This window comes from Furipterus horrens, unplaced genomic scaffold (genome assembly GCF_987537825.1).
Source record: "Furipterus horrens unplaced genomic scaffold, mFurHor1.1.pri manual_scaffold_8, whole genome shotgun sequence".
NCBI classification, from domain to species: Eukaryota; Metazoa; Chordata; class Mammalia; order Chiroptera; family Furipteridae; genus Furipterus; species Furipterus horrens.
In genome coordinates, this window is record NW_028327178.1 from 28,810,151 (window position 1) to 28,827,032 (window position 16,882).

The 16,882-nt window shown below is 38.1% G+C and overlaps 1 protein-coding gene across 1 annotated transcript in view; it reads right to left on the minus strand.

Annotated features, from left to right (window-relative positions):
• DTNA (dystrobrevin alpha) overlaps positions 1-16,882 on the minus strand; it is a 271,240-nt gene that overhangs the window by 35,053 nt on the left and 219,305 nt on the right. The window contains exons 14-15 of the mRNA XM_090285660.1: positions 2,835-2,922; positions 1,171-1,268 (exon numbers count right to left, since the gene is read on the minus strand). Of these exons, the coding sequence (XP_090141786.1) occupies positions 1,171-1,268; positions 2,835-2,922 (186 nt within the window). The remainder of the gene's footprint in view (positions 1-1,170; positions 1,269-2,834; positions 2,923-16,882) is intronic.

Sequence of the window (16,882 nt, forward strand, 5' to 3'; positions counted from 1 at the left end):
TAAGAAATATAAAATGTACAAGTGTTCCTATATCAGCATTGAGTTTGAGATCTTACTCAGCTATTTATTATTTTCTCACTCTCTCTATAGTCGCTATAACATATCAGGCATGGTTCTGGAACCTGGGGCCATTTGGCATGGCCTCTGTTCTCAAAGAACTTCCATTTCAGTCAAGGAAGACAGACAGTAAAGAAGGAAACAAACATTTAAATGCAATTATTTCATCCAGTGATAAATCACACACACATGCACACGTGCACAGCTGTCATAAAGAGTGATTCCTGGGATAGGAGGTAGTGGGCAAGACCAGGTAGGTGGTCTTCTAAGCTAAGACCTGAATGATGAGAAGGAGTCATCCATGCAGAGACCCTGAGGGAAGAGCTTTCTCAGCTCAGAGAGCAGTGAGCGCAAAGGCTATAAATAAAGAAGGAAGCAGGATTGTAAAGAGCAAGGTGGGCTGAGGCTTGAAAGGTAGGCAGGAATCGAGCCAGGTAAGACCTTGCAAACCACAGTAAGAGGGGTGTGTTTTAGTCAAAGTGTGATGAAAAGCCACCAGAGGGTTTTGGGTGGGAAATCACATGACATGATTCATGTTTTCTGAAATGACAGGTTGGATTGAGGGGTAACGGTGGAGATGAAGTGGCCAATTATGGGATATGCTGTGGGGTGGACTGATTCAATCTGTGTTGAAGAAACAAAGGACCTGCTGATGGACTGGGTATGAAGATGTTTTGCTTGAACATCTGGGTGATAGTGATAACAGTCGAAATGACTCCTTTAGCATGGGGTCCTTTTAGGGACCCCCTTTGGAGAGCCTTCCACTTGTCCCTGGGTGGCAGAGATAATTTCTTCCTATTACTCAGGAAGGTCCTTCTGCATCAGACAGCTCTTTAACAAAAATAAGTGTGTCAAAAAGGGGAAATGAGGCTGTCTAGAGAGAAAACATTAATTGTGTTGATATCTCAAAATTATATATGTATATCTTTCCTCATGAAGCTTCTGAAGATCTAAAATCTAAAGATTAGCTTCCCAGAAGCCAGCATCACTGGCTTTAGATGTGCCCCTAAACGCGCATACAGGGAGACAAACCTGGCTGTTTTGAAGCATGACTATAGGTTACCAATAAACACACCCTTTGATAAAAACGCCAACATGTCTGAGAAGCCGTACCTGTTCTTGTTTTCTAGTTCTGCGATGAGCTGCCTTTGCTGCTTATTTGCATCGATGGTGAAGGAAATGTCAGGAGCACTTCTCTGCTGAGTTGGCTGCTGTAAAACATGTGGTTTACACTGTTTAATATCGGAAATGGGAACCCACGTGTGTTTGAGAAGACAGGAACTGTGAGATATGCAGACAAGAGAAAAGAAATTATTTCTATCAAAACAAAAAAAAGCAAATATATGAAATGAAATTGCCATTCCTTTTCTCAGGACCAACTTTTCTGTGGATCTGGAGTACATCTGTGCAATGGAAAGCAGAACAGAATTCTTTGGCAGGCAAATACACAAAATATAGAAAAAATTGTTTTCCAGCTTTCTGATTTGAAGTCTTTGGGGAGCTATTTCATTCCTACTATGCTGTCCCCATTGCAACTATTCTCTTAATATAGGCGGGTATAAAAACACTTTTCTGTTGAGATAACTCTCTGGAATTACTGTTCAATCACTCTAATGTGCAGTTAGAAATTTCATAGTTTTAAAATCATAATAAGACTTCCTTTTCTTCTTTTGGTCAACATACTTTTAGCATTTCTTTATATGCAACTTAACTTTGATGCTTTAATATATGCAGTTAAAGGTTTCTCAATTCTTATAAAATTATATATATATATATAAAATCATACATACACATACAAATTAACTCCTAACAAATTATATATATAATATACAAATTAATAACTGATTAAACATACATATACACATGTAAATATGATATATAATTATTTATGGTATATGATTATGCCTATACATACATGTATGCATGCATATATGTAATAATATACCACATTTTTATATGTGTATATGTATATTTAGTCAAGAGTTAATTTGTCATTGTTCTTTAAAAATAGAGTCAGAGTATATATACTTCCCTGTGTCTTGCTTTTTTTGCTCCATAGTACATTGCAGAAATTCCTCAATGTCAATATTTATTGCTTTTAAGACATTTTAAAAATCACAACTCATCTTTCTACCAAAGAATGCCAAGCTTTAAAAATGGCATCAATTGCCTAAGCCCAAAGACGTGAAGGAAATCAGTGTGCATTTTAATACCCAGAAGCATGATTGCAGGAATGATTAAACATGGTAATGGTCTGGCTTTCATAAAGCTTTTCTATAATTTTTAATTAGCATTTCTTTTAACAGAGAAATGATTTGTGTTGCTAATGAAGAAGTCTGAGATCCCATGTTTTATATCCTGAATGACTTTCTATAACTAAATCTGGCATATGACAGCTTTGACCTGTGACCAGGCTTTTCTTCTGATTTCATTACATAATTTTCTCTTTCTCATATACTTTTTACATATTGATAAAAGTAAAAACTTATCTGGATCAGTTGTGGATTTGAGTCATTGTTTTGCTCTTTATATTGACGGATCAGGAATTATCCAGAGAAATAAGGCGTTAGGCTGTTTTATCAACATTATCACCGAGTATCTTAAGCTAAGATCTATGCCATACAGAATGACAGATGAAAAGGGGAAAAAAGGAAGCCGCATAAGATCAGACCATTTTTAGGTCTTGCAGACCAGAGAGTAGCAACTTTTGAGCTCTGGTGCTGTAGCACCACTGTAAGATGATCAATGAACGTGACATCCTCTCACACACTACTTACAGACGAAGTGGACTCTGCTGCCAGTCTCGCCGCGTACCTGGCAATCAGCCTGTGTTCTTCATCAAGCCGGTTTGAACTCTCAAGCATACTATTGAGAACAAAGCAAGGAGACTGTTAGGCAATGAAAAAGACTGATGTATTCATATCACCACTAGGGGTTTTGCTATTCCAATTTTTCAGTGCAAAAATTTGAAAGCTATATAAAACCCTATTAGGTTAATTATCTCAGACTTAGATTCATAATATGAATCCACAACATGAACCTAATATGTGGCCAGGAAGGTCATAAATAAATCCTGTCTTTTCTCAATTCAGTTGTCTTACTAAGAAAGCTCCAAAGAGGAGTGCCATTTTTGATCAATATTTCTGATAAAAGAATAGTTTCTCTTTAATTTCATTGCCTTTAACATTCTTTATTTACTTATTACACAAGTCATATGTATATGTTCAAAATGCACATGTTAGAAAATACGGAAGCTAGATTAAAAGACAAGCAACTGTGGTCAGCTTGAAGTGATCCCCAACCCAGGTACTCACACTTGTGTGTACTGTAATCCTCTCCCTTTCGTACAGGCTGGACTTACCGACTTGCTTCTAATGAATACAATATGGCAGAAGTAATGGAAGACCATGGCTTCCACCTTTGACATGTTTTTTCTCTTTTGAACCCTTTTGGATCGCTTGCTCCGTGGGAAGCTAACTGTCATGTCATAAGGTGGCCTGTGAAAAGGCCCATGTGGTAAGGAGCTGGAGCCAGCCAGCACCCTGTGAATGAACCCACATGGCAGAGCCTTCAGATGAGATTACAGCCCCAGCCAACAGCCTGATGGCAGCCTCATGGAAGTCCTCTTGTAGCACAGGCACCTAGCTATACCGACCATGGGTTCCTGACCCACTATGAGATAAAACGTATTTGTTGTTTTAAGCTGCTAAGTTTTGGGGTAATTTGTTATGTAGTAATAGATGACTAATATGATTCTCATCAATAATATCACTATCTAGGTAACTTGCTATTTTATATTTACTTCCAGAGAAGAGGAATTATAGTAGTGGTTTCTAATGACACTAATGGGAATTGTTTAGTGCCTCCTATAAATTTATAGGAATTGTTTGTTCTACAATAAGGATGAACAGAGTCCCAAAAAACTAATGCAAATATAAGCAAGTAAATAAAAAACACTAATGCAAATATCAACTCTCATATTCTAGAAGGCCCTTCACTAAAGACTAAAGTTGGGTGCCATCAAAAAAATTCTATGCAACATACTAGTATCATGAATCTTTTTGATAAGACTAGCTGGTCATAGTTTGGTTTATCCATTATTACAGTACGAGGTCAGAATGAAGGTTAGAAAATAGTTCTTCTTATCCCCAAATTTACTTATATTTTCCTCCATTGCTCTTATACTTAAGTCTGTTCCTTAAAGAACAAATTAATATTCATGATTACACATTTAAAATGACACACTTCTCTGCCAATATTAAGGTTGCAAGAATTATTCATTGCCAAGTCTTAGATCTATTTAAGTAACATATATTTATTTCATTTATATGTATATTTGCATATAAGGTAAACATGCAACATAGTCCCTTAACTTTTGTTCTAAAGAGAGAACATGAGTGAAAATCATTATGTATCTCCAGTGACATCTTAGTTATGTCACTCCCTAATAGCTCTTCTCTAGTTGGCTGAATCCATTAATGTAACATTTTTTCCCATCATTTGAAAGACATTCTTGTTTCCATTATCTCTGCTCTAGCCTATGCTCTTCACGTATATAAACTATATCTGCTCTTATTCTAAATACTTCCACTCCAGATATAGCTCTTTTCTCTGGGCTTGATGACTACCTAGAATATTCCTGAATTTCTCCATTTACCAAGTCACTTCTCCATCTTTAGAAAAAGTCTTCCCTTTTCCTTTTTCCCAAATGAGAGAATGCAGTAAAAAGCATCAAGCTAATATAACGCCTAGAACACATAAAATGATTAAAAAATGTTAGTTAAGAGAGAAACAAGATGGCGAGGAGTAAGTGGAAGCTACACTAACTTCCTCCCAGAACTAGTCTGGATTTACAACGTAATTTTGGAGAAATCATCTGGAATAACCAACCGAACACCAGCTGGAGAGAAGTCTTATAACCACGGAGAGACAGAAAAGGCCGCTACATCACAACGTGACCGGTAGGGAGTGCGGAGACGCGGAAAGGCTGGCTGGGCTCACACGGGTGGCAGCTGAAGGGACTGAGAAACAGATCAGCAGCTGGGGATTCCCCCTGAGAAGGGCAGGGTCTAAACCCCCAGCTGAGCTTCCCAGCCTACAGCAACAGAGTGGGAAGTAAAATAGTATCCAGCTGAGAAAAGCGAAAAGCCACAGGGTTTCTTGCTAGCTGGAGAGAAACAGCTGGAGAAAAAGAGCTCTTAAGCAGATCACATAAAAAATATTTTGGCCCCCACTTACCCTGGGCTCAAGCAGAGGGAAGGCAGAGAGGACTGGAGACTCTTGGGGAGAGTTTGGTGTGGTGGCTTTGAGGGGAGAGCTGGGGAAGCTGCCGGCCGGGTCCCAGTGCTGACTCATCCCCACACTGCAGGCAGACCATTCCCAGCCAAGTGGCGTCAGCCTGAGGGGAAGCAAAAGCCCAGCCTACAGGAATTAAGCTGCCACACCCACAGTCCTTAAGCCTGACAGCTAATCACAGATTGAATAGATTAACAACTAAAGGAGTCAGACAAAGGCAGTAGATCCCTGGAAGTCTCCAACAGGCTGCCTAGGGCCAGACTGGTACAGGATCTGACGCCACCAGGGGCAGATCCAGGAAGTGCAGATAAATCTAAGAAGCACCAACAAACAATAGGAGTCACAAAAATGGGGAGACAGAGAAACAACCCCCCATCGAAAGGAAAGGTAGAGTCCCCAGAAAGAGTGCTAAATGAAATAGAGGGGAGCCAACTATCAGATATGGAATTGAAAGCATGGATTATGGAGAAGCTCAATGAGCTCAGCAGAAACTACAAAGAACTCCAGAAAAACTACAGTGAACTCCAGAAGAACTATAAGGAACTTACTGAGAATTATACCAGCATCAAAAAGGACATGGAAGCTATCAAAAAGAGCCAGGAGGAAATGAAGAATACGATCTCTGAATTGAAGAACACAGTAGAAGGAATTAAAAACAGGCTAGAGGAAGCAGAAGATCGGATCAGCGAGCTGGAGGACAATGTAGACAAAAACTCCCAGACAGTGCAACGAAATGAAAAAAGACTGAACAAGACTGAAGAGGTTCTAAGACAACTGCAGGACAACATGAAATGTAATAATATCCGTATCATAGGAATTCCAGAAGGAGAAGAAGAAGAGCAAGGAATAGAAAACCTCTTTGAAAAACTAATGACAGAAAACTTCCCTAACATGAGGAGAGAAAGAGTCACGCAAGTCCAGGAAGCACAGAGGGTCCCAATGAAGATGAACCCCAACAGGCCCACTTCAAGACACATCATAATTAAAATGCCAACATTCAAAGACAAAGAGAGAATCCTAAAAGCAGCAAGAGAGAAACAACTAATAACATACAAGGGAGCTCCAATAAGGCTATCATCAGATTTCTCAGCAGAAACACTACAAGCCAGAAGGGAATGGCAAAATATATTCCAAGTAATGAAAAACAAAGGCCTACAACCAAGAATACTCTACCCAGCAAGGCTCTCATTCAAAATGGAAGGTGAAATAAGGAGTTTCCAAGACAAAAGAAGGCTAAAAGAATACATCTCCACCAAACCAGCATTGCAAGAGATGCTAAAGGGTCTGCTTTAAGAAGATGAAGAAACAGAGAGACACAGAGAGGAACACGAGTACAAAGGGGGAAAATGACAATGAATAAGTACTGAAAGAAAGAAGGAACTTCTACCATTTGCAACAACATGATTGGAACTAGAGAGAATTATGCTTAGCGAAATAAGCCAGGCAACAAAAGAAAATTACCTTATGCTATCACCTGTTACAGGAAACTAATGAACAACACAAACAAATGAGCAAAATTGAACCAGAGGTATGTAAACAAGGAATAAACTAACAGTAACAAAGGGGGAGATGGGAGGGAGAGAAGTGGTAAGAAGGGGAAGGGTCTAGTCAGAGAACATGTATAAATGACCCATGGACATGGACAACTGGGTGGAGACTGAATGTGGAAGAAGGGGGGACAGGGTGCAGGGAAGCAAGAGGGGGAAAAAAGTGAGACAACTGTAATGGAAAAACAAACAAAAATTAAATAAAAATATAAAGAATAGAAATGCAAGTTCAGTGAATATTAGAAGGACAAGGATTTTCCTTCACACTGTATACTTTTCTCCCTATCTGATCCCTCCAGAATTTGGCATTCTAAAGAAGTAAGTAATGACCTAAGTTTCTTTGCATAAAACTAATAAGACCAGTTGTTAATAGAGGTTTTTTTTTTTGTTTGTTTGTTTTTTAACTAAGACTTTGAATCGAATATCATGCCTAAAGGAGACATGCTTGGGCTTTGGTTGTTACCAAAAAGCCCTGAGCAACTGGGACTGACTTTCAAAGGTAATAAAAGTCCACGAGATAAAAGGCCTGGTACCTTGGATGGATGAGTGGTCCATAGCAATCTTTCCAGGGAAGGAATGAAGGTTGTTTTCCTGAAAGATGGCTAGAAGGGACCTTAAGGCACAATGGAAAACCAGGAGGACCTGGAAAAGACAGGTGTTTACAGGCAAGGCTGAATGCCAGGTATGTGGATCTGCTTCTGTGCCTTGAAGGGGAGACTGAAGGTCACCCTAAATGTTCCTTGCGTAAGTTCCAGCAAAGCAGAATTAAAGATCATAAGTGATCATTTGCTGCTCTTGTTGTGTTTATGCAAATGAACAGGACAAATTAACAATGGACTTAATGCAGTCCCTTTAATGACAAGGAGGGTAATCTTAGGGAGAAAATTGACGATTCAAGGAAGATCACAATGCCCAGTGGTAGACTATAAAGTAGTGCAGCTAACCATCTTTAAACTTTCTTTTCATTTAAAATTTGTTTTCATTTGAAAGTTAAACTATGTCTGTGGCATTATCAAAGATGTTTAATTTACAGGCAAGAAGAATGTCAAATGCCTTGCAACTGGATATCTTTCCGATAAGACAGTCCTACAGATTTAGAGACTTGTATGTGGGTTATGTTACATAAATTAACATGTGTTTTCTGTTTTCAAAGGGCATAAGCCTACGATCTCATTACCTGACTGATTGTCTGTACGTATAGGCCTCACTTAATCCTGTCTGCATTGCTGCCTCCTGAGACTCAATGGTTTGGCTGAACTAAGTGGCTGGGTTGGTGAAGAACGGGGTGGTCTGTGGGCTTCACTTTAAAACTGGTTTCTCTTTTCTATCCTAATGGCTTGGACAGAAAGAGCCCAGAGGCCTGAGAGGGGGAAAACCTAAAATATTTCCCTCAGTCCAAACTAAGTATAATGGGCAAAACGGTTTTGGACAGGTGAGATGTACCTGGCATACCTTCCTCCAAAGAAGCCATTCTTTTCCCTAATGTGGGACATTGAAAAATTAATACCTGTCTTTTGTCATCTAGTGGTTACGGATTGAATGATGTCCTTTAACCCTATTGCCCCCAGAATACAACAAGGATGCCAGCCTGTTAAACCAAGCACGCTGTTGTCCAGAGACAGCCAACCAACCTGGAGTCTGCACGATCCTTCCCCTTGTGGGAAGGCCACCCTCCCCTCCACACCCCCACTCTTATTAGGGATTTCTTGACCCAAGAGTAGGTAGGACGACGACCATGTCCAGCTTGAAGCAGCTAGAGGAGCTCGAGACCTTCGTCCATTGTCCTTTATAAGATTGTAAAGGGTCTTAAGTCTGAGAAGGAGGGATTGTTATTTTTTATTGTTAAAATATTTAACTAATTAATTAATTATTAAAAAAAAGAAGAAGAAGAATATATGAAAGGGTGAGGCAGGAGAGCTTGTATGTACGACCCATGGGCATGGACTGGGGGGGCGGTGGGATTGTTGGGGAAGGGGGGTGCTGGGCGGAGGGGAGCAAAGGGGAAAAAATTGGAACTATTGTAACAATATAATCAATAAAATATACTTTAAAAAATGTTAGTTAATACAATATTATTATTTTGCCTCTTAAGTAACCTGTTCAGATTCATTAATGATTCTTGTCTCCTTCAAAATGACATCTATCAACCAACAGCGATCTAGAGCAGGACTTCTTAAACTTAGTGTATATGCATACCACTTAGGGATGTTGTAATAATGCAGTTTCTGATTCTAAAGTGGTGGTAGGAGGTAGGTTGGGGGATGGGACCTGGGAATCTGAATTTATAAGAACGAGCTTCCAAGATATGTTGATACTGCTGGTCCAAGGACACTTTGAATAGCAAGGTTCTAGAAGATCTTGAGAATAAAATGGAAAATCTAAATACAAGAAATGAACCTCAAACATAAACTATATAAAAAAGATAATTTTTCATGAGTATTTAACAGCTATCCATATAGTATGTGTGATATTTTACAAACATATCCTTATGACAGAAATTTTTAGGATTTCATGCTGACATATGTATAGTATCAATCCCTGTGGATTGAGATTTCAATTAGCATACAAACGACTTGGAGTAAGAAAATAATTTTAATAGCCAAAGGAATTAGTTCTGGAAAATTGATGCTTTAATACATTATCTGCACTCTGCAGTGGTTAAAAATAATAACTAAATTTCTTGCAGCAGTTTTAATAAGAAAGAGGATGGTACACTGTCTTTGCTTTAAACATAAAATTATTCACAAAGAAACAATTTAATTTGATTTTAACATGTTTCTGGTTTCTGGTTGATGTATCAGTGTCTCTAAGCCTAACTGAACACTGTGTAGACAACAGAGCCCATTGCTCCAAGTCCAGGACAATAATTTGTTTGCCTGCCTGAAAGTGACTTCATCAAAAACATTTGTATTTTGATAAATAAATAATAAAAAAAAATCCTTGATAGAAAAAAACCTCAGAATAAAAGTGTCTTTTATCATGAATAACCAGCAAGAATAAATAATATGAAGGTTACATAAAATAAAAAAAAGCCCCCTGGAAATGTAAGATGTGAAGTTATGGGATTCTGTCTAGCAAGCTATAACTCAGACTTCCATGCTTTTCCTCCTGCAGCACCGATCGAATGAGGGGTGAGTGATATATCACCACCTTGTGCACACAAACGATTTATGAGCCCACATGTGCCACTTCAGGATGTTCAAATTATACAAGGGTGAATGAGGCATTCCTCTGATAAATTCCATTATTTCAAGACTTCAATTATAAATAGTTGGAAATGAATGGCCAATAATCCCTAAATCACTAAAGAAATAGTGATTCTAACACTTTCTCCATCCCTGGCTATTCATTACAAGATTTTATAATCAGTAATCTTGCTACAAGACTATGACGAAGTAAAAAGTGGCTGCTATGTAGACTGAATTTTGAGTGGGAAGATCTATTATTTCGAAAGCTCTCCAGTTTCTACCTTAAACACATGGCCAATGGCTGCTGCTAGCGATTTGAAAATGGCATTTTAGGAAACTCAAGAGGCCCCAGCTAAGCAATCTTTCTAACTTGTGATTTAGCAAAGATCGCTGGGAACTCAGGGTTTATTCACATTTTGCTTGTTTCTCTGCAGGCCTGTTCTGACTTCCATGGTGGGGAAGCCAACCAAATAATGTGATCCAAAGGTCACCAAAAATACCTGTATGTTTTCCCTTACTATTTTTTCATTTGTCTAAATGGTGATGGGAATTTTATCAATAAAGATTAATTTTTAAGGTCATTAGGCCTCAGGTACTACTCTTCTATTAAAATGCAAATAGCTAATAGGAGGATTACTGCCTGAGAAGGCATTATTAATTAACACTAAGATTACTTTATGAGGTTATATCCTATATTTTGCAGTTGGTTGAGAGCAAAGTGCTATGGGATAGAGCCCTGTTCAGGCCTTTAGGAGTTAGTGAGCATAAGAGTCAGGGTGGAAAAGAATGAAGTGATCATGGGGTCCAAGAAGCGATTTTATGGGACTGGAAATGGGGAGGGAAATGAACAAACTCTTAAAGTTCCAACGTTAACTCTTTAATGACTGGTTTGAAAGGAAAAGAGAGGAAATCAAGAAATGGCAATCTTCATGGAAAATAATAATAAAATCAGCATAATAATGGCTTTTCTGTAGGGATGCCTTCAAACTCCTTTACTGAGGTCTTTACTTTAACAACCCATTCCGTTATAATCAGTTATAGTGCTTTGCATTCTATCTCCTACAAACTCTCAAATTCCTCCACTTGCTTCTATTCCAACCACCATGGAGGTGCTCCAGGCCACTATCATCTGACCCTGAATTAGTGTAAAGTCCTCTCAACAGGCTGTTGTGATTTTAGACTTATTTTTCCCTCCAATTCATTTTCTGTCAGCGATCTTTCAAAAATGAAGTTGGCTATAACATTCCTATGGATAAAATTCTTTAATAGGTTCTCATTTTTGAAACTCCTAAATAAGATGTATAAGGTCCTGCACAACTTAGCTTTATCTTTTACCCCCATTACTCTAGTAGCTTCACCCAACTTAAGTTCCTCAGATGCACCATATTCTCTCTGCCTCAAACCATCTCTCTGCCGCCTCCACACATGCCCGCCTGGCTAATTCCTCTTCATCCCACTGTTGGCTTTAGCTGTCACTTCCTACCCACACCTCCAACCTCTGAATGCAGTTTCGTAGTTTCTCACAGACTCCATAGCACTCTGCACTGCACTGCCCTGATTATAGCTGTCACCCCTTTGCATTAGAATTGCCTTTTCACTTGTCTTGTCCTTCACTAAATTGTAATTTCTTTGAGGGCTGAATGGTTCCATCTTTTCACCATTAGATCTTGAGTGCTCAGCACAGTGCTTGGAACACAGCAAGAACTACCTAAGAATTAGTTGGACAAAAGAATGATTAAAGGTTAGCTCAGTTAGGTTGGTAAGATCATGGTCTTTGGTCCACCTCTTCTACGTCTTTCCGGGCTCTGCATGCATGCATCCTCAACACTTTGAGAAAATCAGAAGAATACAGAGAAAATAATGCACTTTAAAGTTAGTCATGCCATCTAAATAAGAACTGTAAAATATTCACTTTGGGCAAAGTAAAAAATCGAGATATAGTCTATGGCTGCATACAGATTCCTTACCTGTTTTTTATAGGTGCTAAAGTTCATAGAAATATCATTATACTCATTCATATTTATCAACATCAGACCTTCCCCACCCCCAATCATGGAAAATCTTCTTTTGGTTCACATTTCATTGTTGTTTTAAAGTTTAGGAAAGCAGATGACATCTGAAGGGCTTAAGATTCCACTTAAAAATGCTTATTCTTACCAGAAGTGAGTAACTGGTAGGGATGTTATAAAAGAGTGGCTGGGAGGTTGGGCTGGATCATTGCTGGATTCACACCCCAGCCCTCTCACTTACTAGCTGTGTGACTCAGGGCACGCCACTCAGTCTCTTTGTGCCTCAGCTTCCTCATCTATCAAACAGGGATACAACGGTAACTTACTGCATGGCTTCTCAGGAGGAATACCATGTAAAGTGTTTAGAGCAGTGCTGGGCACATGGTAAGACTCTATGCAAGAATTCTTTATACTCTTACCTCTAAAAAGCAAGAAATGCTGTCTTGGTATGACCATTTTTGTACCATAATATCCTTATATATAAATTAGCTTTCTGCTAAAAAATGTGATTGGTTACTTACTGTTCAGTATTCTAGGTTATATCAAAAAGGGGAAAAATAGTTTAGTTGAATCAATAAATGAGCTTAGAGAAGCAATAGATGGTGTTTTTATATCTCTGATTTCCTAAACAAAGGGAGGAGTTAGCTTAACGGTGATAGCTTTCTCATCTTTCTCCTTGCTTCTTTAAGCAAAGCTGCACATTGCCATAAAATTTTAATTAAAATGTCCTTTTTATACAATTTATCAAACAACATATTAGACCATGTCCCATCTGGATTATTTTAGCACATTTGAAGAGAGCATAATTTGAAGTTCATCCATTACACATGAGCTATCAGTTTATTTCGACCATATTTATAATGGACAGGTTTTACAAAATCAAATTTTAAAATATAACTTTAAAAAATATGTTTATTGATTTTAGAGAGAAAAGAAGAAGGGAGAGAGAGAAAGAGAGAGAAACATGATGTGAGAGAGGAACATTGATTGGTTGCCTCCCATACATGCCCTGACCGGGGATCGAACCCCTAACCTTTTGGTGTATGGGATGATTCTCCAACCAACTGAGCCACACCAGCAAGGGCTAAAAATCTAACTTTTTAGATGCCTTCAGTTTTAGTCAAAATTAAGGGAGGAACTAACATTGAGTTAATACCATGTGCCCATTACTATACTAGCTAATTTAAATCTATAACCTCATTACATTGGTAGTGTCACCCTCATTTCCCATGGAAACTTAAAATGTATTAGACTCTCAGAAGTCTAGTTCTATAACTGAAGTTCCTAAATATTTCACTAAAGAAAAGAGTAGTATTAACAAGGAAATGAAAACACATATAAAAGAGATATCGTCAATTGGTGAGATAATTTCTTTTTTCTTTCAACAGGTTGCAATAAATTTACATTTAAAAAAATCAACAACATTTAGGGAAAAGGGTCAATCAAATCATAGCCTACACATTAAACATATTAAAGGCATACAATTCTGTGAATTCAGTGTTGGAATTATTTGTATCTCTTAAAAATTCATGTGTTTGGTGATAGGACTTTTTTAAAGAGGTGATTAAGGTTAAATGAGTCCATAAGGATGGACCCTAATTCAATATGACTAGTGTCTTTATCAGAAGAGGATGAGGGCTAAGGATGTACATGCACAGAGACAAGACCATGTAAGGACACAGGAGAAGCTGGCCATTTGTAGGCTAAGGAGAGAGACCTCAGGAGAGATCAACCCTGCCGGCATCTTGGTCTTGGACTTCTAGCCCCTAGAACTGTGAGAAAATAAATTTCTGTTGTTCAAGATGCACAGCTGGTGGTATTTTGTTACAGCAGCTCTAGCAAACTAATACAAAATGAAAGAGACTGGAGAGCATAAAAAAAAGTTTCAGTTCTTGCCCAATATCACTCTAGTTTTTTTTTTCTTTTCAATTTTGCCCCCATCATTTGCTTTTCTCACATCAGTAAATTGCTGGTGCTTGTCTTTATCCACATTTACCACCTCTCTCTATGTCAAGCTTAAGACTTTACTTTTTCATCTCCTTTATACTCTTACACTAGATGTTTGATTTAAGGGCTTATTTATAGTAGCTGATATTTTCAATAGTAAAAGTATTTATCTTACTAGTAAGAAGATTTTCTGAGGACTCCCAACAACTTTACTTAGTATGAGAGGGGGTTTTATACCCATACCACTATTCACATTCTACGATACCAACAGATGTTTATTGGGCACCTACAATGTGCTGGGCACCGTGGAAGATGTCAAGAGATGTTGGGGTGGGCAAGTCAGAGAATCTCTGCCCCATAAAGCAGAAGATAGATAGTAAACCAACCAACTAACCAACCAACCAAATAACTAACCAATCAATCAAACAGTGTCTGCATTTATGGTAAGAATGAAATAAATAGTATGCCCTAATAGAGACTAATATAGAAGCCCTACATGAAGTTAGGTGGCAGTGATGCGTGTGTGAAAGGAGAGGGCAGGGGTGAATGAGGAAGAATGTTCTAGGTATAGGAAAGAACTAGTATCATGATCTTGAGGCAATTCTAGAAATTGTTTTTAGAAATTGATCAGAAGCTGATATGACTAAGTATTGTGATTGAGTGCAGTAACCCCATGACAGCTGAGGCTAAGAGGCGGGTAGGCAAGGGCTAGTTCGTACATAGGCTTCTAGGGTCTGGGTTGTAAGTCATTGCCAAAGGAGTCTCTAAAAGGGTTTCAAGCAGGCAAGCCAATAAAAATTTAGACCTCATATATGAATCCTAGAAATAGGCATAAAATGTGTAATTTCTTGTACTTGAGAAAAACATATAAGCAGAAGAAATTTTAACCTAGTTATGTGAGCTTAGGGGTCTAACTAAGTGACAGCAATTGGTCATGACATCAAAGTAGAGACTGTAGCCTTTAATTGTACCCTTCTGTCCCTAACACAGGGGATCTTTGCTGAGAGAAATATGCCAGAAGCGTTTGAATGATAAGTATCAAGGATATAATTATGGTAAGAGTTGGGAGTTCTGTGCTGGTTTCTGATCCTTTGGTCTGTCTGCCCCAGTCAGTCCTTATAAACAACTAGCAAGCCCAGGCATCTGATAAGCTTTAGGGAAAGGCAGAGAAAGCCCTCACTGTATGGCATTTTGAGACCCCTTCTCCCTCATTGCAGAAGGTGATTAAAAACATTAAGGTTTTTAAAACTTCACTGAATTCTGAAGACAGCAGAAATTCGTCATTGAGCTAGTTTACTTATGTGGCTTCTCTGACATCAGAACAAACAACAACACATAAGTGATTCTTTAATTTAGCAGCAGACTATTTACAAATGAGTCAGTTTCCCCTTGTATTAAGCAGTTGATATGGGGCAGGAGGCCCCCACACAGAGCTAATCAGGAATATATATGAATGATTATGAAAACAAACTGTTTAAGCAAGAATAGCTATTAGGACCTGTGTGCAAGCTCTTGCTAGCATGTGACCTTGGATAAGTCGCTTAATGTCTTGGAGCTTTCATTTTCTTATCAGTGAAATGAAAGTAATATTATCTAAACTTACAGGGCTTTGACAAGCAAACTAAGGGCTCTATAATGTTTAACGCTCTTCATAAATGTAAAATTTATTCATATTCTGGCTGTTGTGATGAGGTACAAGAGACTGAAGACAAAATTCTTGCCTCTTTGAAGCTTACAATCAAAATGAGAAATCACAATGCATAGAACATAGAACTAAATACATAAATTGTAACTTAACCCTTTGAGTGCCAATGTTGCTGTGAGTGATGCTGACAAATTTTCCCAAAAGTGCCAGCGCTGCTCCCAGTGACTCTTTTTTTGATGGCTATGAATGTAAATAATAATGGAATAATTCGTATTTTATGTTTTGTTCTCTTTTTTTTGTACCTAAGGTTATATACTGATATAATTTTTTCTCATGTTGATCCAAATTTCAAATTACGCATGGCACTCCAAGGGTTAATTAACTACCGCCATTCCTACTACTAGGATGCGCTCAAAATATTTATTAAAATACAATAAAGTAATATAGTGGGATATGCGATTTCAGGAAATAAATATATGGTGAATGCAGTGTGGAGGCGTGTCCATAAAAGCCTGCTGGAGTGCATACACTTACGTAGGTTTTATAAGAGGCAATGTAGCCTCGTGGTTATGTGCTTGAAATCAAATGGCACATTCTCTGCTCCACTGTTTAGTAGCCAAGTGACTGTGGGAGAGTCTTGTAACTCTCATGATTGATACCTGTACTTATCTATAAAAAGGAGATGATTGTATTCACTCTATAGGCTTGCTTTAAGGACTAGGGGAAATTAAGTGCATAATTATGTAATTAATTTATGTAAATATACACTATGTAAATGTTTATGTAGAGTTATGTAACTTGTGTATTATTATGTAACTTATGTAATATTATGTAAATAAAGCTTTTAACACAGTGCTTAGCATGAGGCAAGGGCTTTAAAACTGGTAGCTCTTATGATTATTACCATTATATATCTCACCATAACTGAATGATGGTAAAAATTATAGCTATAATGATGACAAAGGAGGTGAGAGATTACTACATTACTTATCTAACTGTGGCTGGTGTGGGGCATTGTTAGGATCTAATTAAACAGAAAGAAAAGAGAAGGAAAAATGCAAAATCTGAAAGATAAAGTAAAATTTTTTAAGGACAGGAATAAAGCTATGAGAACTATGGAGGGCAGCAGCCATTAAAATGGAGTCCGCTTCATTGATCAGCCCTAAATTCTGCTCTGTTTTCAAAATACAAATC